Raw genomic sequence first — 22,850 nt, 5'->3', positions numbered from 1 at the left:
TGCATTTACATAGACTTTTTATTGGAAATGGCCTATAGTAAGAGTAAAGTAATGCCTGACCAGGCATTACTGAAAATGGTGTGAGTGAAGCTTAAGGTTAAAAAAACATTCTTGTTTTTGTTTATTTGTCCAGGCCAAGTATTTGATTATTTAGTAACATGTTCAGTTGTTATTCACCTTTTGGCCTATCCCTTCAGGGATTGCCCTTGCCAAAACACAACCCTGTATTTTATACCGGCTGGGGACCAGCACAGGAGGACGTGGACTTGGGCCCTTCTTATGGCTACATGGTTTGGCAGTAGCGCAAAGGGTCTTGCCCAAGGACCCACACTGGATGAAGCTCATTTTGGCCCCTGGGAATCAAACCCTGGTTTCTCGTGCACCTGTCCTACTTGCAGCAAGCCGAGCCATCCTGCTGTTTTCAATGTGCAGCAAGTAATGCTTTTCAAAGCTGTTATCCTAAACTTGAGAAGGGTGATAGAATTGTAAAGATTTGTATTTCCAATGAATCTGCGGCTTTAACTGCATAATTTAACATTACATATTTCATTTATCCAATTTTGCTGAATAAAAGGACAGTTGTCTTCTTTAAATAAAGCTATTTGTAGAGCTCACATGCTAAGACGAGACTTTTCTGGGAAGCTGTCTTCTGTCATGAGTTGTAGTGCTGAGGAGTGTTAGAAAAAACAAGTCCAGATGTGCTCCACATGTAACTAATCCTTATCTTCAAACAATTGACTCTAGCTATAGATTTTCTTTTAACTTCTTTAAAACACAATTTCCAAACAGCATTCTTTAAAAAAGACCTTTAATCAGGTCACTTTGATGGCTGCTTTTAAATGTTTGGAATGTCTGAATCAATCTGACTTCGACCCACACATAGTCTAAAGTAACAGTGGTGAATGTTTTATTTTGACTATCTTCCATGTAACCAGTTCCTTGTTTTCATACCCCCTCTCTGTCTTTGTGTTGGGTGACTTGAAAATGCTGGCTATGCAAGCTGCAGCACTGTTATTTGTTCCCAAGTACAGGCATGCCCAAATAGTTTGTTGCATAAGCCAATGTCCTCCTGAGGTGAGATCATAAACGATTTCTGTCTTTACAATGCCTCCTTCAGCAGAACAACACTGTGCTGTACCGGTGTTGGATTCATAACAGGTATAAGTATATTCGTTCTAAATAAAAAAAATAATAAAAAAGAAGAAGAGGTACATTTGCTTAAATGTAAGTGTAGTTTGCCTTGATATTTTACCCTTCACGAATAGTCTGCAGTTTATTTGACTTTAATGTGTTAGAAACTGATGCACTCTTTGGCCCATGTCTGTTTTTTTTTCCCTTTTCCCCATACAGCTCCATCTGTCCTGTTTTGGTGCTAGTTATTTATTTTTCCACATGATCAAACTAGCTTCATTAATAATAAATTCAGCCACATTGTGTGTCCAGAACCCCAATCTGCTTATTTTGCTGCTGATGGAATTTCACTAATGGTTTATACTTGCAAACAAAGTATGATCAAAACCTTGGTTATTCAAATTCACAAGAAATATAAATGTGTTTCTTTAGAGCAAGAAGCGCCTCAGGGATAAAAAATAAAAGAGACCAAATTTCTTACGTGCGCTGTATTTAAGATTTGTTTCCTTAATCTTTCTTCCATGCTTGTAGCAGGGCAAAGTTCCCAGGATGAGGACGGCTAAAAAGCTGACTTTTTGCCCTGGTAGTTAGTCTCTTGGTAGCTTGGAAAAAGTTTTGCCCTTTGGGTTATAAGTCATGTAAAATTGTTCGACCCACAAGTAAGAAGAATGTCTCCATTATGGATCTGACAGAATATAATGAAATATATTTCATTCGAGGGAACTAAAACTTCTAAAATTCTTCATGGGTTAAATGATGTGTGAGGCATTTTAGGGCATCTTAAATGACAAATCTTCCAATTTTTTATGTTGACTTGTAAACTTCTAAACTGTCTTGATCATGTTGGTTCAGTGGTTTCATTAAAAGGCTGAATGAACCTTTCATGGTTGGTTCTTTGAAAAAGGCTTTTGCAGGCTTTGCTTTGTAAATAAAAAAATGCAGCTAATTATTTACTGTTTTATATTTAATTAAAAGAAAAGTGTGGAAATATTGTTTTTAAAAGTGGTATAAGTTCATTCTGAAATAAAACCACTGTAGGGCTGGGAGATTAATCAATTTAATTAGTTAATTTGAATGTGTTGTTTTAGGTTATTTCTTTTTGGGGAAAATCGAGATTTTATTTTCTCAGCTCTCTGCTCTTTTTCGCTTTTGTTATTTTTTGTTATTGAATTTTGCAGCAAAGTGCAGATGTGAAAACAGCAGCAAGCAAAAGGCAGCTACTTCCACGAGGCTGAGAAAAGAAACACTAGCTCACGCGCCGCGAGAAGCTCTCCTCAACCTCCATAACTTCTGTTAGTTTCCTCAGTGTAGCTTCAGTTTAAGATGATAAAACAGTTGAACGTGTGACGACTTTTAACAGGATCCAGAAAGAACTGAAGGAAAAACCTGTTGGACTTAGAGCAGCAACAGAAGGTTTGCTAAAAAGTGTTGATTTGGAGACCACAGTGTTGTTAGATGCTGATGCTAAATGTAACGATGCTATCATGCTATGATGCTATGCTAATGAGCTGTTCCATGTGTCGCCTTCATTTGATCACAAACCGGTTTAAAGCCAGACTATATTTTCACGGAGCAGACTTTTACAATTAAAATATCTGTTTCGGTCATGATTGAGCTTTAAAAAGGTCTCTCCCGTCCACGTTTCAATATCTAAAATACAACTTTGGGCATCAACGGGTCCTCAGGAGACACAGTCGCATATAACGGGGTGTCATTAGCATAACTATGAACGTTTATGCCATGTCTCTTGATGCCATCACCAAGCGGAAGCATATAAAGGTTAAAAAGTTTAGGACCAAGGACTGGACCTTGTGGCACACCACATGTCAGTCTCTGCCTCCCAGATGACGAATCATTTACATGACAATAAAATCTCTTCCTGTGATTGAGTTAGGATTCAAACCAGCTAAGTACTGTTCCAGTGATTCCAACCATGTCATGCAGTATGTTTAAAATAAATTGAGTGGTCATCTGTGATGAATTCTGCGTCCGGGTCCAGCAATACTAAAACGGATGTTTTCTTTGTGTTAGTGTTGGAGCTGAGAGACCTGAGAGACCTATAACCTTGACCAGCGCCATCTCTGTGGAGTGATGGGGTCTGAAACCAGACTGAGATTTTTCTAAAATATTATTTGTATTAATAAAATCATTTCATTGAATAAAAACTAGTTTTTCTCAAATTTTGCTTAAAACGGGCAGTTTTGACACTGGTCGGTATTTGTCTAGATTTGAAGCATCCAAACTGCTCTTCTTTAGGGTAGACCCACCCTAAAACAGTCTTTAAGAACGTGGGGAAGATCCCAGGCTGAAGAGAGCGGTTAATGATGTTCAGGAGCTCCTCCTCACAGGATGAATACACTGACTTAAACGGTGAGGTAGGGATGGGATCCAGAGAACAGGTTTTAGTTTTAAGTTGGGAAATTACTTTCCTAAGCTTTGCAGCAACAATCAAGGCAAAACTGTAGTGTGTTTTTACAAACCAAAGAGAATGTAATGGAATGAACTGTTAGTGGTCATTGGGTGATATTAAATCCAATGTTATTCATCTTATCCGTGAAGTGGGCTGCAGACTTTTCTCATTTTGAACTGCTGAGAATAGAACATGGACTGGAAGAGATTGGACTAATTAATCAATCAATGGGGAAAAAATAATCATCTTTGGTTTAGAATAATTGTCTGCTATTAATTCTGAAAAGTATTCCTCAATGATTTGTGAACCTCACTGGTGTCCATGGATTACATGAAATCTTTTCACCTTTATCCACCTTTGTCATGGTAGGGAGAACACATCAAAGTAAGGGTGGGGTCATCTAAGATAGCACAAGGGTTAATGAAGTTGCTGTATTTTGTTTACATTTTCCTTGATCTGGTAATAAATTGTTATTTTTGTTTTGTTCCAGTTTTGTTCTGCACCCCTGGAGATTCTCTTAAGTCTTTTTGTTTCATCTGTTCTCCAAGGAGGAGGTGCTTTAGTTTTAACTGTTTTTTGTTTTTAAAGGAGCGACCTTCTCTAATGTTGATATGTTTGTTATTGAAAATTTGGAAAGATAAATCAACAGATGAACTTGAATTTGATTGGTTGTTTTCCAGATGTGAAGTGAAGTTTTTTAGCCACTTCAGGGGGTAGACAACGCCTTCTGTTTTCTTTGGAAGTTTCTGTCTGACAAAACCTTTGACAGCAAAAAACACACACAAGTGATCTGAGATGCCAACATCCACAACAGAGATCACAGGGGCCATCAGGCCACGAGTGATTAAAAGATCCAGAGTATGACCCGTGTTGTGAGTGGGAGCACTGACATGCTGAGAAAAATGTTGCTAAAATGTTTAAAAACTGTTGGACATGTGAGTCCGAAGGATCGTCCACATGTAGGTTAAAATCGCCCAAACTAATGATTCTACTAAAATCTATGTGAATAATTGAAAGCAGGTCTGCAAAGTCAGAATTAAAGATGAGTTACACTTTACAGTCTGTACACTATCAAACACAACACAGTGGGATTATTAAAAACAATGGCCTGATATTCAAAAGATGTTCATTAGACACTTTGTCTTTACAACCAATAAAAGCAGACAAGATTGCAGCAGTTTCCCTCACCCCGTCCTTGCTTTCTGTCTTTGTTTGTAAAGCAAAAAAGGGGTGGAGTCTCTTCAGACAGTGAACTAGTGGAACCACAATTCCAAGTCTCTGTTAAAAACAGGCCATTTAGGTTATGATCCAAAATAAAGTTGTGGATAAGAAATTATTTGTTTGAAAGTGAGCGTACATTTAAAAGTGCCAGATTCAGTTAAGACCTATTGCTATTGTTTTCAGGTTCATGGGGGGGGGGGGGGGGGGGGTTAATGAGTTTTGAATATGTACTGGTTTTAAGTTTTTATATTTCCTGTTAACAGTTTTGACGTGAATACTGAATCAGTTTGATAAACCGTAATTGATTGTATGGGACACGTAGTAGCTGTTATTGAGGGTTTTGTAGAAAACTCATTTAAGGGGCGTTAGGGGGGGACAGAGGTTCAGGTTCTGGAGAAGTTAGGGGTTTTATTCAAATGCAAAATATTAACTCTACAAATTACAAAATTTTAACTCTACAAATAAATTCTAATGTTTTTAAGTTTTACAGAACAAATACAATTTTGTCAACATTTTCACAATAAGCTAGGAACTAAAAGCAAATTCTGAGAATTTCTTCTGGTAGTTTAGACTGTTGCTGCTGTGCAGGTCTTACCTTTGTTGTTTTTGCTGGAGAATCCTTGTTTATTTCAGTCTGAGATTGAACCTGCTTGGTGGTACTGCTTTAGGTGATTAAAAAAAAGGTTCGTGGTATTTTCAGTTTTAGAAGGAACATACCTTCTGCACAATTTCTGCACCTTCTGCACATGTTACTCTGTTTTTTGTCGAATTTGAAATAATTGTTATACCTCCTCACAGGGGCCGAAATGTAATTTTTATCTACTGACCAGCATATTTTTTAATGGCCAAATTATAACAGTATTTTAAACAGAAATGACCTCTGCCATCGGAATGTTTCTAAGAAAATGAAATGGCATAAAAGTAGATTATAAATGGTATGATGTAACTATAGAACCAAATTCAAATATTCTGAGAAAACAGGGACAGATTTACAATAAATTTCATAATTCTGCTTCCAGGTGATTACATTTTATATTAAATCATAAAAAACATTCTGAAAACAGTTTAATGTTTTGGATTATTGGTATTATGTATCATTGACATTAAAGCTGCAGCTGTCATGTGGGAAGGGGGCGGGAGGATTCAGCACATCTGACAACAGGTCACAGTTTTTGGTGTAACACCGACTCTGTAATGCTATAAAGACACTGCTGAAACAAAGTGGATTCAATTCTGTTATTTATAAAATACTGTTTTTATTACTGTCCTATGAATTGATTTTGTTTCACCATGTCTTAAAGTCTGGTCCGTAAAAATGCTATCAGACTTTAAACCGGTCCATGTTTAACATTTAGGTGATGGATGGAACAGCTCGTTCGCAAAGCATCATAGCATTAGTATCTAACAACAGCAGTTTTATTAAACTGTCTGTTGCTGCTTTAAGTGAAGCAGCTTTATGACTGGATACTGTTCAAGTCGCTGCATGTTCCGCAGTTTCATCACTAGAAACTGAACGCTGCACAGGTAAGGTGACCGCGGGGTTAGTGTGTCTGGCATGTGTTTGTTTACCTCACGTGCAGACTGTAGGGGAGAGGACAAAAGAAATTCACCAAAAGGAGAGCTAACTAACATGAATAAGTTTACACAAATGTTTACTAGCTGTGTGGCGACTAACCTAACTTTTACTCGCCAAAGAGGAGAAAATGTTCGCAACTGGCGAATATTAATTTCGGACCACTCACGATAGACTCATTCTTCTATCGAGAAAAAGTTATGATTCGCGATATACTTAATTACCCTTTTAGCTGCCAGACTCACTTTCAACTCGAGGTGTTTAATGTTTTTCTCACTGTTCCCTTATTTTGAAATGAAAATCTGCTCCTAATCAATGTAGATTGCTATTTAACATATGTCCCTAAAAATAGGATTCATTTGTAAAAAAGGATTCCTTTAAATCTCCTGATTGTAATACAGTAGGACAAATATTAAAATGCACTTAGACCAATAAATGAAAGCTGTTGCTTCTCCCTTCATTCAAATTTGGTGAATTGGATGTTATTATTCTTTTCTCCACCAGGGAGCGTGTGTGTTTCAATCCTTACTGTCAGACAAAAGTGATCTACCCAGAGACAGCAAGTAGCAATTGCTCCTTATGCATGCCAAAAACTGAGTGACCGTTTTCTCCACATACCTGACCTGGAACATCAGCAGGCACTCAAAGATAACCAAGAGGGATGTGCTCTAGTATTTATTTACCTGTTCTGTAGTGACAGATTGACTACAAGCACTCTTCTCCACTTTGCTTTTTTCAAATACTCCCTGTTTTTCCCTGCTCCTCCCTTTTTCCCCCCATCTCAAGGGGTTTTCAGTTACACTCTACATGCCCAGACGGTTGCTCACAGTTCAGGTCTACTGTCACAGTTCACAGGGGGTGTGTGTCGAGGTGGGGGGTGCAAAACAGCAAATGCTGGTATCAGAAACACCCCTCTGATATTTAACCCTCCTGTTATGTTACGGGTCAAATCGACCCGTTTTAAAGTTTGAACATCTAGCAAAATTAGTTAAAAGTATTTTTTTCAGCATGAAACCTCTTCTGCTTGCCTTAATTAGTGTAATCAACATATGTTATAAATTTGGTTCATCTCACATATTTGCAAACCCCCCCTGCATGTTTAGATCACATAGATACTGTTCGGGTCAATTTGACCCGGCAGTCAAACTGGAGGTACAAGGATGTCTCATTATAAGTAGTATTGCTTTCTTTGCAGCTATGAGACATATTTCACCCCAATCACACATATAGACACACACACACGCACACACAAACACACACAGACACACACACACAGGTGCCTAGGTATTATGACTTTTGATAGGAACCATTTATGTTCTCACGGGAAAACTCAACCCACATTCAGTGGACACTCAACGGGAGGGGCTAAAAATTTAAAAGATTCTCTGCATGGGATTCTTACAACATTACACTCTGCCAGGCAGACAAAATGAGCAACCAAAGCAGAACAATGACAGTCCAGGAGGCTCTGGAAGTCATCACTGATCATGATCAGAAGACTATCTTGAGCTAAATTGTGATTCTAATGATTCTGATTTTGAACCAGATGAGGGAATTGCTATTCCTGTTCCTCCAAGCAAGACATTTATGTCAAACAATGGTGGAATATATTGGTCGTCATCCCCAAATATGCGTCAGAAAAACCTGTCTGCAGAAAAAATAATAAAGACAGTGCCAGGGCCCACTAGGATGGCAGTGACTCATGTGACCATGTCAATTCAATTCAATTGAATTTTTTTTTTGCATAGCCCAAATTCACAACAACAGTCGTCTCGATGGGCTTCGCATAGGTAATTGAAAAAGTAAAACATAAAATACGAGGGATCATGAATACATAGAATTCAATAGGAAAATACTAAACTGACTAAACTAAACGGTCATCCCTGCCCTTAGACCCTTCTTTGCAGTAAGGAAAAACACATAATAAAAAAAACGGATTCCGGAAAAAAACAAAAAACCTCATTGGTGTCCACATGAAGGAGGGATCCTCCCCCAGGACTGACAGGCGATTACCAGAACTCATAGAGAAGAATTAACTTATCTAACTCTACAACTACATATTTAAAGTCCAGCAGACGAGCTTCATCCAGATGGAGTTGGGGGGACGGCCGGGGGTGCGGAGTCGAGCCGGAGACAGGATCCAGGTCAAGACCAGCATGACCTGTGCGAAATGTTCAAAATTAATTTGCACAAAGCAAAGTGTGATGACTGGTCACTCTTGTGCTGTGTCGATGTACAGACACACACACAACTTCATATTGCAATTGCTTGTCTGTTGTTTTGTGATTTAGTTTTTTTCTGGTTCACAGTGCATGTATGTAAAACAAAATTTCAAGATTGTTTCAATGTTATGTAAAATTATTGTATTTTATATGGTAGTCTTTCAAAAGTATTACAGTAGTGAAAAATTTGAAAAAAGTTTGAACATGTAGATTTTTAATAAAAAAGAGTGAATTATCTAATAATTGAACCACTTCGTGTTAGAGGTCAGGAATACCATTTCACTAAGTTTTGATGGAATAATTAGTAATGAAGTTAGTAATGAAATATTCACACTGCTTGTTAGGATTTTTTGGGTTTCAGACATCTTTTCATTAATAAAACCTTCACCTGGTCAAATTGACCCGGGAACATCATCTCTGTTCCTCACAAACGAACATAACAGGAGGGTTAATAGTTGACAGAGAAATGTAGAAAGAAAAATTCAGCATTTGGTTTGGAGCAATGGAAATTTGCTAAAGTGAACAAGAATACATTGTCTAGTTGACACAGTATATTTTCCATAAGTATTCACTGATGATCGAGTAACCTATACTGTATCTAATTCTAAATGCATATGTTTTGTGTTGCTCTTGATATTTTGTTATTTATTATTAGGGTCTTAATCATTTGTGGCAGTTTATCTTATATGAGCTTGTTTCTTAGGTTCTTGTCAACATTGATTTTAGGGTTGGGCGATGTCCCCTTAAATTGGCCGTTGACGATGTTTGCTGTCAACCATCGGGATGGACGATGACATCGTCGGGGGGGGGGGGGGGGGGTATTTTTACATTTTTCGTTCTTATATAACTATTCGTTTTTTTGCTTTTTTCATTTTATTTCCCAACTAATGACTAATCCGCGATGATCCAGTATAAACTGACGGAAGTGACTTTAACAAAAAAAGTAACAAACAAAATAGAAAAGAAGTAGTCCGCTCCCGCACTTCACTAGTGAAGTGGACCGGCGGAGCGCGGACTTACAGCTTTGTGTTTGATGGGAAGGGGGGGGGGGGGGGGGGGTACATGAGTGATATGTGTGGGAGATTTAAGACTGCGATCCGTCCCGCAGCTCTAGGGGTACATGCAACCGAACTCAGAACCGGGTCTAAAAGTGTGTGTCTGAGCACAGCTCGGATCGTCAGCACACACAGCGGTTTGAGCTTCAAAGCAGAAATGTCGCTCAGTCCTTAGAAAACATTCAAACAATCACGCGGATTTGTGTTTCCAGTCGTGTCCCGACTAAATAAAGGCTGATGTTATTCTTACATGTTTACGTGCAGCCAGCAAGCAGCACCACCCAAAGCTAATGTTGTTAGCCCGTGTTCGCATACTGCTAATCCTGGCTTCGTTCAGAAAAAGCACTGACCACACAGATTAAAATTCAAATGATGAGCGAACAGGTGTTTCATAATAACCGTAACATTATTAAAGGCACGTTTAGGAGATCGTCTCGTATATTACCGAGCTGACATGTCAATGTATATAGCCGCTCGGCGCTGTTTAACATTGTTTTGTATTGAATTGTTACATTCAATAAAGTTTTGAAAAAAAAAAGCCGCTCGGCGGAATTTATATCCTTCCGGTTTTCAAACCCTACTGCGCATGTGCGAATGATTTATTCCGACGGAAAGTGTGACCTTAGTGAACGTTTTTATATTCTGAAAACATTTTTCTGGGCCCATGTACACGGTTGGATTCTAATCCGACCATTGATCCCATCAAGATATTTTGTACATGTAACCGCGGCTTATGGTGTCGACGCGCAACGTGGCGGGGGCGTGGCATCACGATGGTGGTCTCTCCATCGAGATGTCAGTCACCCATCACGATGGACGATGATATCGTCCATCGGCACAACCCTAATTGATTTGTAATACCTTGCTTCATATCCTTGCAAAATCATTGAGGTCCTATAATCATAGGACCTCATTTAATGGAATGCTATATACAGGGTTTTTATTTAGGCCTTATCACTACCGGAACCATTGAACCAAAGATGCACATGAATGGAGGCTGTCTGAAGTAAAATTACCAAAAAGATCTAAAAAAAGCATTAAATTCTACATGAACGACGAACAATTAAACAGTGTTGCCCCTTTCTTGGTTCAAAACAGCGAATTATCCAAGAGGTCAAACAGAGAAGCAGGACATGTGCTGTAAGGAAATGAAGGGTCAACTGGGGTCAGTCACCATGTCCAATAACAGAGACGAGTATCACATCCATAGTTGAATTCTAAGGAGAATTACACTGTTGACAAAACTAAACAAAATACCGATTTCATTACTAAAAAAAAACATTTAAAGTTTCTGCAGAACCAGAATGACTGTTGGTCTTTACCTCAGGATCCACACCAGTCAGAGAATGTGGAAACCCTGATGGTCTGAAGCCACTTTACAGCTTCAGGACTTGAACAACTGCAAGTAAGGAAACCACAAAAATGGCACTGCACCAGAAAATCCTAGGATTGTTCAGCCATCACTGCCTCAAACACTTAGGTTATGCATTATGACCTACTGATGCCTCCAAATAAAACAATCCATGTTTTCATAGAGGCCTAGACGAGATTTGGACCTAACATAAAAGATGCTGTAGCATGAACTTTTAACAGACTGTTTATGGTGAAACAAACCCTCAATTGTGGCAGATTTACAACACTTCTAGGAAGGGTGGAACAAAGTTCTTCCACAGCCATGTGAAACACTCATGAGTTTTCCCAAAGTCTTGCAGCAAGGGTTGTTTGAATGCATTTCTTTGTTGCTTGTAGGAGGGCAGAACCAGTAATTGGTTCAATACTGCATGCAGGGCCAGGGAGGCTTTTTTCGTTCAAAATAAATCATGAATTAAAAGAATATGTATTTACTTGAGTTTTTGTGTTACATTAACACTAGCCGCGGTTACATGCGCAAAATATCTTGATTGGATCAATGGTCGGATTAAAATCCAACCGTGTACATGGCATCAGAAAAACTTTTTCCGGTTAGAACGAACGTTCACATGGTCACACTTTCGGTCGGAATAAATCATTTGGGCATGCTCAGTAGTGTTGAAAGTACAGGAAGAAGAAATGAGTCATGTTGTAAACAAACTGAGTTGCCATATACATTTATTCAGCAGCTCGGTGATCTACGAGATGATCTTATAAACGTGCTTTTATTACTGTTATGAATGTTATGAAGCGCCTGTTCGCTCATAATTGTATTTTTAGTTCGTGTGGTCAGTGCTTTTTCTGTTGAACGGAGCTGGAAGAACCGTTAGGAGAAGGCTAACACGCGCTAACAACATTTAGCCTTTGAACATAAAATCCATGCGGGAAATGCCACAATCTGCATCTTGGCTGCACGTAAATATGTGGGAATAACATCTGCCTTTATTTTGTCGGGACACGACTGGAAACACAAATCCATGGGATTGTTTAAACAGTTTCTAAGGACTGAGCGGCATTTCTGCTTTGAAAAGCTCACACACCGCCCCAAAGCCACTGTGTGAACTTGAAGTCCGGCAGCCGCTGACCCAGAGCCGCATGACGGATCCCAGTGCGAAGTCTCAGTCCCACACGTAACAAAACAACAAAACGCACACGTAACAAAGCATCTTCCCCTCCCCTCATACACAAAGTTATAATTCTGTTCTGCTCTGCTCAGAGACGCCATTCGCTCGGTCCACCGGCACCCGACCCCGGACGAGCAGGGTCCAGACGTCACGAGGCACGAAGCACCCCCCTCGTGAGGGGTGTAAGATAGGGGAGAGGCGAAGAGCCAGTGGGGCGAGAGCGGAGCGGTGCTTCGCACCGGGCGTCCGCAGAGCAGCTGGTCGGTCCTGTTTTAGCTCCAAAGCTTTCTCTGGAGCGAAACACGATCTATGCATGACGTTAAACCAGAGCAGTAGTGACACACGATCGGAATGAACCGTTAACATGCAACACGATTGGATCAGCAATCGGCATAACCCACCTATCTCGATCGGAAATAAAAAAAATTTCTCCTTGGTTGTATTCATTCATTCTAAGCAAGCCATGCCTCCCTTCTTGTAAAAAGAAGATCTTACAAGTGCAGTTTGTAAAACCTGCTATCACTTAGGGGTCAAACTAGATGTCATTAAGCTTACACTTAAACAGTTTTGGGTGAGATTGATAGTCCCTCCGTTTTTATTAACACATAAATGAAACAATCACAGTGGGTCAGTGTTTAGCACTGTTTGACCAAAGATGTTGCAATAAATACTAAATTTAAGATACAAATTATGTTTTACAACAATCAGCATGCTGAAAAAATAGACCCACAATGGATTGTTAGTGCCTGAGTGTGGCTGGCTGCCTCTGAACCGTGCTGCAGCACTTTTTGGGGACATCTTTTCAGGGGACCTGCTTTGACTGATTATAATGGTTAATGATTAAAGCAACGCTGCTATAAGTTTATGCTGCTGTGCAACTGGAGTAAAAACATGGTCATTGGGAACTTTTTTTTTTTTTTAAATTATTTTTTTTAAAATGTATTTCTTTACAAAAAACAATCTGAACATTTTGGACAAAAAAGTTGGCAATCTTACTTTTAATCCACTTTCATCGTCTGAGGCTACATACATTCTGTTTATTAGACTCTGGTAGCTACCCTGCTCCCTCTGAATGTAGCATTTGCTAATGAAATCCCACACATACACCTATGAGTATCTGGACCCTAGCCAATCAGAGGTGGGGTTGCTAAGATGTGTACCACTGATAAATGAGGTTCGGTCGGCAACCAATTTCGTTTCGCTCTAACGCCCTGGGACATTTTTTTAATTCATCACGAAAAAAGTGCAATTAATCAACTTTTCCTAAAGCCTTTACACATTACTTATAAAATCTTTGAGGCTGGGGTTTCATGATGCACCGTCTGATTGCACATGACTCCAATGATCACTGTCATCCACATACTTATAACTTGAAACCGCATAAGCGTTTGCAGTTTGCCGTACACAGCTATTGCCTAACACATTAACGTGTGAGTTTATGTGTAGTTTTGGCTTCAGTCAGTTGTCAGATGACTGGTTAGATATTTTCTGCTGATGAGTTCATCTGTGAGGACATTAGAGACCCATTAGTCTGGCCAGGGGCTGAGAGAGGAGGAAACTAGGGTGTTGGAAAAGAATTTCAGCCTGTAAACTGCTGGCAAATTTGAAGCAAGGATGTCTGGAATCTGAGTGAAAGTATTACCACACACCCAGAATAATCTTTGCAGACAGGTATCTTATCCTACCTCATCTTCTGTCAGGGGATGCTATGTCCTGAGTGACACAAAGTTAAAATAGAAGGTTACGGTAATGCAAAGGTTTTACTAGCACAGTAAAAGTTTAATAATATAACTCCATTTGGGTGACAGCATGTGTCATATTTTAAGAGTTCATTTTTATTTGTTAACTATTTATTAAATATTGAAATTTTAAATGTGCTATATTTTTTAGATAAAAAACTGTTAGTATTGGTTTCAAAGAATTAAATAACTTTCCACATACTCAGCTTAAAAAATAGTTGGCAGCTTGAGTTTTCTGCATGTTTATGACTTGAATTAACCTGCAGTGACCTTTTTGACTCTGAAGTTGGTGTAAAAATGACACTACAGTGAAAACTTTATACAGTTTTTTTAAAAGCGTTTTTTCAGCTTGCCAGATAACAATAGCTTCTATCCATACTTCTACTGTGTACTGCTTTTGGAGTTTGGGTTGTAGATACAATAGTCTTACCAAATAAGGGTGACTTTCTTGCCCCCAAAAACCCCCCAGAATTGGTTTCTTTTAAATTTGAAGGAGTAACTATTCTTCCTTGAGATTTTTCTGGATGGTTGATCTTTGTCTCCTTTTTTAAAGTCAACCTTACGAGTAAAGCTTTAAGTTGTATCTGTTTTTCTAAAACCTGCCATCTGACTTGAGGCCGTGGGCCCCATCATCTGATCTTACTAAATTACAGCATCAGACCCCTATTAGACCGCTGAGTGTTTTGGGAAGGTCAACAGCTGCTCTTTGTTTTAGTTGTGGGGTTTGTACTCTGATCCATTACACTTCTTTTAGTTTGTGGTCTGTTGTACTTTCTGAAGTTTGCTCTGCAAACTTAAAGGAATAATCTAGCTTGACCTGTAATATGGTGACAGATACCATTATTTGATCAGTAGAAGTTTCACCAAAGTTTACTAATACAGTATAGATTTGACGTTGATCAAACATGTTGGTGTTGTGGTGTACTAATCATCATCTGCCTGCACTAACTCAGGTAATAAATTGAGGAGGGGACACATGCTGTGTAACAGAAGGACCTGATCCTCCATTGTCTGTAATGAAGACTCACATTCATCATTAGGACATGGTGCACCTGTTGAGCCTGCTGAGCTAAATCACACCCCACTGCTGGGATAATAATACTCAGCCATCCAACTTGTTATTTACCATTTTTATTAATGTGTGTCCCACTCTAAAACGGTTATCAGATTAAAGATTTTTGTCAAAATACATTTTTCCTCATTTTGTTAAATGAAAAACACATGTTTAAAGGGCTTATATAATGCAATACCATCTTTTTTGAGCTTTTAGGTGTATTTTAATATTAATTCTTCACAAAAAAACAATGCCAAAGCGGTATTTTGATCCATTCAAGTATTTCTGAGTATTTCTTTTAAAACCTGCACTCTGAGAACAAGCCCCTCCCAATCCACGAAAAAATGAGCAGGTTCTCTCATTGTGATGTCACATTGTGAGGAACAGCCCCTTCCAGGAAGAGTCTGCACTCCTGGCACCGCCCCCAGGCTAACACACACACCCACTTCCTCAGCGGAGAGGGCACAATATCCACATCCATCTTTGCAAAAGTTTTGATTTGTTTGGTTTCATAAAACTTTTGTTCTTTAATTTGCCATGGGTAATATAATATCATTTAGTTTACTCTGAAATATTTAAGAATAGCATGGTATAGGCCCTTTAAAGTAAAACGAGTTGCAAAGTGTCCTGTAGACAGTTTACTTTAGCAAGACTTTGTCTTACAGTCTAACCTGGACCTACTGGGATTTTCATAAATTTAATAAAAAGTGTTTTCAAAAGTAGGACAAGATCAAGCTTTCCAGCAGCTTTTGCATCTGCTAGCACCAACTGGAAGGTCAGCAGTTAACCTAAAAGTTAATTCAACTGTACAACTAACCCGTTCCTAAAGTTACTTCTCTAAACAGCAATAATTTACCTCTTGGTTTATGGTGAAAAGTTAAGCCCACCTTCTATGTGCTTAGTTTAGATTTCCTCTTCTCATTTAACAGTTAAGCTCTGTATTGTTGTTTGTGGTTTTCTACCTTTTAGACACTCAAGGGGAAATGGATTCTTTTCAGATGTTTTTTTGTGTGTGGTCATATCTGGAGGCCATCAAACTTCCAATGGCATATAAAATAAACCTCTAAGCAGTACTGGATACAGTTATCTATGATATAACTTCATCTAAAGTTGGATTTTTTAGACCTTTTAACCCAAATGATGTTGATTTAAAGAATTTTTGTTCAAAGGTTAAAAAAAACACTGACGACTCCAGCTTGTCAGACATACTTTTGTAAAGTACTCAAACAGAATTGATAAGAAAGCCTAAGATACACAAACCTTGTAAAAGACAAATGGGATGGCAGGAGGCCATTTTGGCATCTTTGTTTCTATGCAAGGGAGAGCAACTTTTGTAAATGGACACCTGTTTCTTCATATGGCATGTCATGTGGAAGAGTTATTCTGCATGTTTGTGAATATCAGTGTTACTCTGTAAACGCCAGTCTGGCAGGGCCAGTAACTAGAGCTCACAAGGAGCTGATGCAGTCTGTAAATTACACGGGTCCTCCATACTCTTACTCCTTTTCTGGGACTGCTGTCACTGTGCATTTTTGCTTGATGCTTTTTACTTCTTAAAAGTGGGAAAGACTCTGCATGATACATTTGCCATTTGGTGAAAGCGTTACATGGAGGTCGAACATCACGTCGCGTAATTATTGAACATTTCTGCTGCATTGCAATAGGATAGTCAACCACTTCTGTTGGGTTAATGTGGGCTTATAGGTCTATAGTGTCCCCTCGGAGCTCGAGCCCACATCATTTCAAATCCGTAAACCATAACTGCCCTCCCCCAACACAGACATTAATATTTTCACTTGGCGGCAAGCAGTGAGTGTAGTGTGGGGGTGGGCAGAGTAAGCAAGGTCTCTTTGGCTGATGCTTTTTCATGCTTGCGGTGGTGAAAGATACTAAAGCCATTACTCATTGGACTGGAATGTCCAGAATGTATTCTTAGCCCCTGTCTTCCTATCAGTCACTACAGAAAGGTTGGAGGGTCAAAAAATAAAGAGGTAACCAGTCTGCAGGGCTGTCTGCACTGCTGCTGTTTACCAGGGAGGGGGTGATATTTTAAACCTGAGAGCTTTCATATTTACCCCACTGAGCTGGACTGACCTTGCCATTTGGTGGTGTGAGGAAGCTGGGGACTACTGATAGGGAAGAGAAGAGGCAAAGAGAGAAGTCCTTTAACCTCTGGCTCCTCGATAAACAAGAGCAGGCTGCCTTTACCAACAGAAGACTCCCCAGACTTCAAGAAGACAACGATCATAACAAAGCAACAGCGTTAAACTGAAGGTTTAAAGGCAAGGATAGAGGGAACTACATCCGAGGGGGACAACAAGCAGCCACACTGAGCTGACTGTTACTCCAGAGGAGGAGTTGCAGTTGCCGGCTAGGGCAGGTCCCGAGGCTGGCAGGGCTGGCCCTACTGCTTCTCCACCTCCATTTTTTTCCCTTTTTTCCTTCTCCTCCTCCTTTAACAATCCTCCAAACTGCTGTGCAGTGATGGACATGCAGGCACAGCTCCTGAGCAACAAAGGAATGCTCAGAAATTCTTGACAAATTCATTGCTAGTGAGAGGGAAACCCTTGGGTTTTGCTGGTCAATTAAAGGACCCTCCACTGCTGCACTGACTGAGGTTTTGTGCTCTCATCCTCTTTTGGCACTCACTGGTTGAGTGCAGTAGGACACTGAGGATCTTTTTTATACGTTTTGTTTTTCTCAGTTTTTCCTCATTTGAAAACCGGAACAGTGGCGACCTTTTCTATAGCACGGTGCAAGGACCAGCTCCACTCACCCAAAATGAGCCGCTGGCTGAAATGCACCTCCATGCACTTTGTATGTATCTGATGCTTGTAGTTTTCTTTTAATTTATTGCAGGTTCTTTTTACAGTTCAACTTTTTTCTGTGCTTTTTTATTTATTGTTTTATGGGAAGTAAAGTCTAACATGGCAAAGTAAGACTGTCTTGTATTGTGATTATTTATTGTTATACTTTTGGCTCATAAATTTGTCAGTTTTAAGTCATTTGTTTTGCATGGAAGCTTAAAAACATGAAGCTGTCTTCCTATGATTGTAGCTCCGAGTCAAAAGTTGTAGACGTTTAAGGGTGCAATGCATTGTAGTATTTATTTGTTTTAGTCTCTAAATGCAGAAATGGAAGGTCTCTATCTTCTCTAGATCTTGGTACTGTAAATACATGTTAGAACTGATCTAAAAACAAAGTGCTTGTTCCTATTGCACAATTAAGACCTGGGCTGCCTTCCTTTTATGGAATCAGGTATGCTTGTGTGCTAAATCAACAGCTCACAGAGAATCAGGTGTCAGTGTGTTGCATGTAAAGTCTTGGCCAGCCTTTGGCTCATAAAACATTGTCCGTCGTGTATCTAATATTTGAATTCTGTCATTGTCAGAACACGGACTGGAACAAGTACGATGATCGGCTGATTAAGGCAGTGGAGCGTGGAGAAGTGGACAAAGCTGCAGCTGTTCTCAGCAAGAAAGGCATCATCCCCACCAAGCTTGATGTAGAGGGACGCTCGGCGTGAGTAACACACACACACACACATCTGCACACACTAGAGTAAAAACAAAGCATGTATGAAACTCTTTCTGCAAGGAAATCAGCAACAAGATGTGCAAATGTGCAAGGTCATCTTGCTGACCCTTTATTTTTATTTTATTTTTTTGTCTCAGCATCAAAAATTCCTTCTTTGAATATTTCAACACTAACGAATGTAACTTTTACCCTTTTGAACCCAATTAAAATATTTCATTCTAACAGTGCAGTTTTGTTCTGTCGAGTCTCCTTTTTGTAGAGCTTTCTTTTCTTTTTGTGCCCAGATGCACTGAGGTCAATGTAGGAGTTGGGGAAAGAATGCTTTTGGTAACTGAAGCCTTGGCCACACTGGTCAGAAGCTGTTTATGTTGTTCCAGCAGGAAATGACTCCCTTGGAAATCAGATCCACCGCAGTGTTTCCAAAACTAATGCATTTAAACCCTATTATCATGACTGCTTGACACCAGGATTCTCCCCATTTTCTAAATTAAGACTGTTTTGTGGAAACATGAGGCCTTCCAAGTTTTTTAGATGTCAGAATTTTGCAGACTATATAGTTTTTTTTTATTTTAACGTTGCTAAAAGTAAAACACTAGAAAAACAATGAGAGTTTATAGTGGCCCAGTCTAAAAGTGATGCCTGCATTTGCCCCTAATGCCCCTTTTTTTAGGCTATCATAGTTGGTTCAACCATGTTGCTAGGGGTTATCATAAAGCCTGGACTTTGAAAACAAGATAGTGAGATGGTAGGCATTTGCTTTTCCTTCCTAACTTAAAAAGATAAAAGACCAACTATATGGGAGTTCACTCTAATTTTATTTTGTGCAGCAAGTTTATTTTGACAAGAGTTTTGTTAAATGATAAAACCACAACCTACTCTTTTGACCTGTATTGAATTGTTAGGTCAGCACTGATTAGACAAATGATGGATGGATATGAATGAGCTGAGCTGTACTAGCAGCTAACAGGTCCTCTAATAAAGGGGCTGGTTTTTATCAGATCTCCACTCAGGGCTGTGTTTTTCAGCCCCACAATAAAATACTATAGAGTTTTCTGTATTCAAACACTGTCATCTCATCTCTTACTGTTTAAACTTCATCACAATGACTCAAACATAAAAGCAACTTGCAGTACTTGAAAATATAGTGGGAGAGGTGAGACTGTTCTTTTGCCAGGTCTGTCCAAAATAGGAAAAAAAAGAACCGTAATCACAGCTTTGCAGCTGGCCACACACAAAGCAAAAGTCTTATGGCACTCCCGGTTCCATGAACTCCATTGTAGGACTGGAAGTATTGAGTTTTGTGTTTAAAAATTGTGACCTCTTTTTTTAGAATTTAGTACAAAAGTTAAGGACCAGGTCCACCTAAAGCTGTTTGGAAATGCATTCAAGGTTACTTTACAAAAAAACATTTTTTCAAATGGAAACTAGAAGAATTAATCCGAGTGGTCCCACTGATCACAACTAAAAAAAGAAAAAATAAGCAAAATGCTCCACCAAAAATTGTTTAAAAAGATAAAGTAGTACTCAGAAATACAATTGTTACCTTAATTTTCTTCAAATATGTCCTCTGTCATCAGAAAAATGCCAGAAGAACGTGTTTAAAAACTCCAAAAACACATTTTTTGTTGTGGTGGGTCTTTAAGGGGTCCTGTAACCCAGTGGTCCCCAACCACCGGGTCACGGGACACTTAGCACCGGGTACCGGGCCGCGGGAAATTTTGGCACCGGGACGCACAGAAAGAAAAAACAATTTGCATTTATTGTTTTTTTTTCGAAAAAAGCGTTTTATTTTGAAAAGTGACCGGAGTCTCTCTGTTACATCCGTCACACTTAACGCACGTCAAAGTCGTGACACCAAACATCACGTGATACACACCTTGCGTTGCACCTCAACCCCCCCACCGGTCCGCGGTAAACGTGCCTTGCGTTGTACCGGTCCGCGGTGACAAAAAGGTTGGGGACCACTGCTGTAACCCTTTTGCTATCTTGTGGGGTCAAAATGACCCCACCCTTACATTGACGTGTTCTCCCTACCATGACAAAGGTGGATAAAGTACTGGTGTCCATGTAATCCATGGAGACCAGTGAAGATCACAAATCATTGAAGAAAAAAGGTTCAGAGCACTGTCTAGTGGGTCTAGATGACCCAACTCCCAATGTTAAAGTGCCTTGGATAGCACAAGGGATACATTGATCTGAACATAAAAAAAAACAAATTGGGTGATTTCATTTTTTTAAATTAATTTATTTTTAATTTTTAAAAATTAATTAATATGTGGATTAAAAAATGCTGCCACAGTTTTGACCTGGAAGGTTCACTTCATGACACAAGGCTCAGCTACTGACTTATACTTTATGGTTTAGTCTCTCATCTCCCCAACTTTAAAAATAGCAGTCATATTTTGTAGACTGTCAACTTGAAGTGTGCCCAAGGAGCAGGTGTAAAGATGAAATGGCAGTGCTGAATGGGCTTCCTTAACTGTAAGCATGTCACTGAGGCCTCAGATGGGACACGCCATACGTGTGTTCAAATCAAACTCTGCAGAGAGATGGAAGGAAAATGACATGCTCCAAAGGTCTAACACGCAAACCTTAACAGCAGCTAGTGTAAACGACACTAATGTGAGCTGTCACTCCATTTTTAGCAATAGTCATGAAAAAAATCCTGCACTCTTTTAAGTGTACAGCCTGAACTTGTCAGTTGTGACCACCTAACTTGATTTGCCCTGGTCAGCTTCCTGTCTGCTCTGTGCCCCACTTAGGGTCGTGACCCCCTGCTTCTCCCCAAGAGACTGATCTCTCCTGCCATCAACACAGCTTTTAATACCCCTTACCAGTGTTGAGGTGACAGCCTCGCTGTCTCCTTGGCAGATACCTTTGAGTTAACGCGTAAACGGTTCATGTGGCTGGGATAGGCTGAGGTTAGCTTACACACAGGAGCCTTAAACCCCCCCCCCCCTGACTGCTTATGCTGCTGTGGGTTCAGCCGAAGATGTGCAAGGAGACCTTTGAGTAAAAAGTTAGTACTACAAACCCAAAAAACAGTCAAGAAAAAGTCTGAGCATATAAAAAATGTGGAAAACATTGTTTTTTTTTAATACCATCTGCTCAGGTATTAAGGCTAATTTTGGTAGAAGAGGGTTGTTGCTCTTGTTTCTGTTTCTTCTTTTTTAAAGTCACATTTGTTATTATTCTCATCTAAGATGCAGATTGTTTTGACAGCAAGGTCAAAGTCTAGTATTCATCTTTAGATGTCATCCTCCCCCTTTTCTTTTACATTTGCTCTGTGCCATGTTTGTCTCAGACACTGACTGAATCCTCTCTGGATTTGAATCTAGTTTTTTTTATTTCCCAGATTTCATCTGGCAGCAGCACGAGGACACCTGGAATGTCTCAATCTCCTTCTGGGACACAACGTTGATATCACAGCAAGCGATGCCACTGGTGAGTTTTGGTTGGTTGGGCTTTTGTTGTTTTGTAGTTTCTAAGTTAACTGTGTCCTAACTAGTTCGATAAATTCTGATCCAAAATTGTCGTAAAACAGGCCTGTTGCACTTTCGTTGGTAAAGAAGGACAGAAACATTTAGAATTGAGACTGAACATACATTGGGTTGTAAGTTAAAGTTTGTAGTCAGTTCCATTTAATGGCACTACTGATGAAAGTTAGTAAATGATGATTATATCAGTTTAGAAAATGCTACTGAGTGAAAAATATGTTCAACTTTGGAGCTTTTGCTTTATAAATAATACTGTGCTTGGGGATCTTTACTTTAATACTCCTACAGACAACATATTTTCTCCATATCTTAATTAGTGCTGAATGTTAAACGTGTTAAATAAGAATTACGGTACATAACTGTTAATTCATCTTTTTTATGCAAATAATTTTTGATTAAACTTTTGAAATCCTTTTAACCCAGTCCATTTAAATGATTAAAACTGTCATTTCTTTCATTAAACACTTATAATGCCCAAAGTCTCACTCCCACCATCGTTTAATCTATTATAAAAGCATTCCCAGTGGTCTGTTAATTGTGATTGTGACATTTTAGCCCCCATTTTCCAGGACATAGTTTCTGCAGAGCAGCAATAGATCATTAGAAATTCGCCTTTGAGTTGTAGGCGGGCCTAATGATGTGGGGAAGCCTGCCCCCATTTCCCATCATCCTCATTGTTCATATTAGATCCCACTAACATCCCCCCACCACCAACCCAACATTATGGTTGCTGCAAAAATGACGAGTAATATTGGAGCTTTACAGCTGATTGTAGCTTCTGTGCCACAACTATAAGCTTTTTCAAACTGCATTTTTTCCATCTGCTTCTGATTCATAACGATTTTAATAAAGAAATACTCAGAAATGCAAATTTGAG

At 39.3% G+C, this 22,850-nt stretch overlaps 1 protein-coding gene across 3 annotated transcripts in view; it reads left to right on the top strand.

Moving 5' to 3' along the window:
• uacab (uveal autoantigen with coiled-coil domains and ankyrin repeats b) overlaps positions 1–22,850 on the top strand; it is a 56,504-nt gene that overhangs the window by 17,925 nt on the left and 15,729 nt on the right. For 2 of the 3 annotated variants that reach the window (XM_078944245.1, XM_011488101.4), the window contains exons 2-3: positions 18,331–18,461; positions 21,832–21,920. In XM_078944245.1, coding sequence (XP_078800371.1) covers positions 18,331–18,461; positions 21,832–21,920 — 220 coding nt within the window. Of the gene's footprint in view, positions 1–16,951; positions 17,757–18,330; positions 18,462–21,831; positions 21,921–22,850 lie in introns of those variants that run through there. The other variant, XM_078944246.1, reaches the window with a different exon arrangement.

Source organism: Oryzias latipes, chromosome 3 (assembly GCF_053564925.1).
Source record: "Oryzias latipes strain Hd-rR chromosome 3, Olatipes_Hd-rR_3.1".
NCBI lineage: Eukaryota > Metazoa > Chordata > Actinopteri > Beloniformes > Adrianichthyidae > Oryzias > Oryzias latipes.
This window is presented reverse-complemented; position numbering and strand designations above follow the sequence as displayed.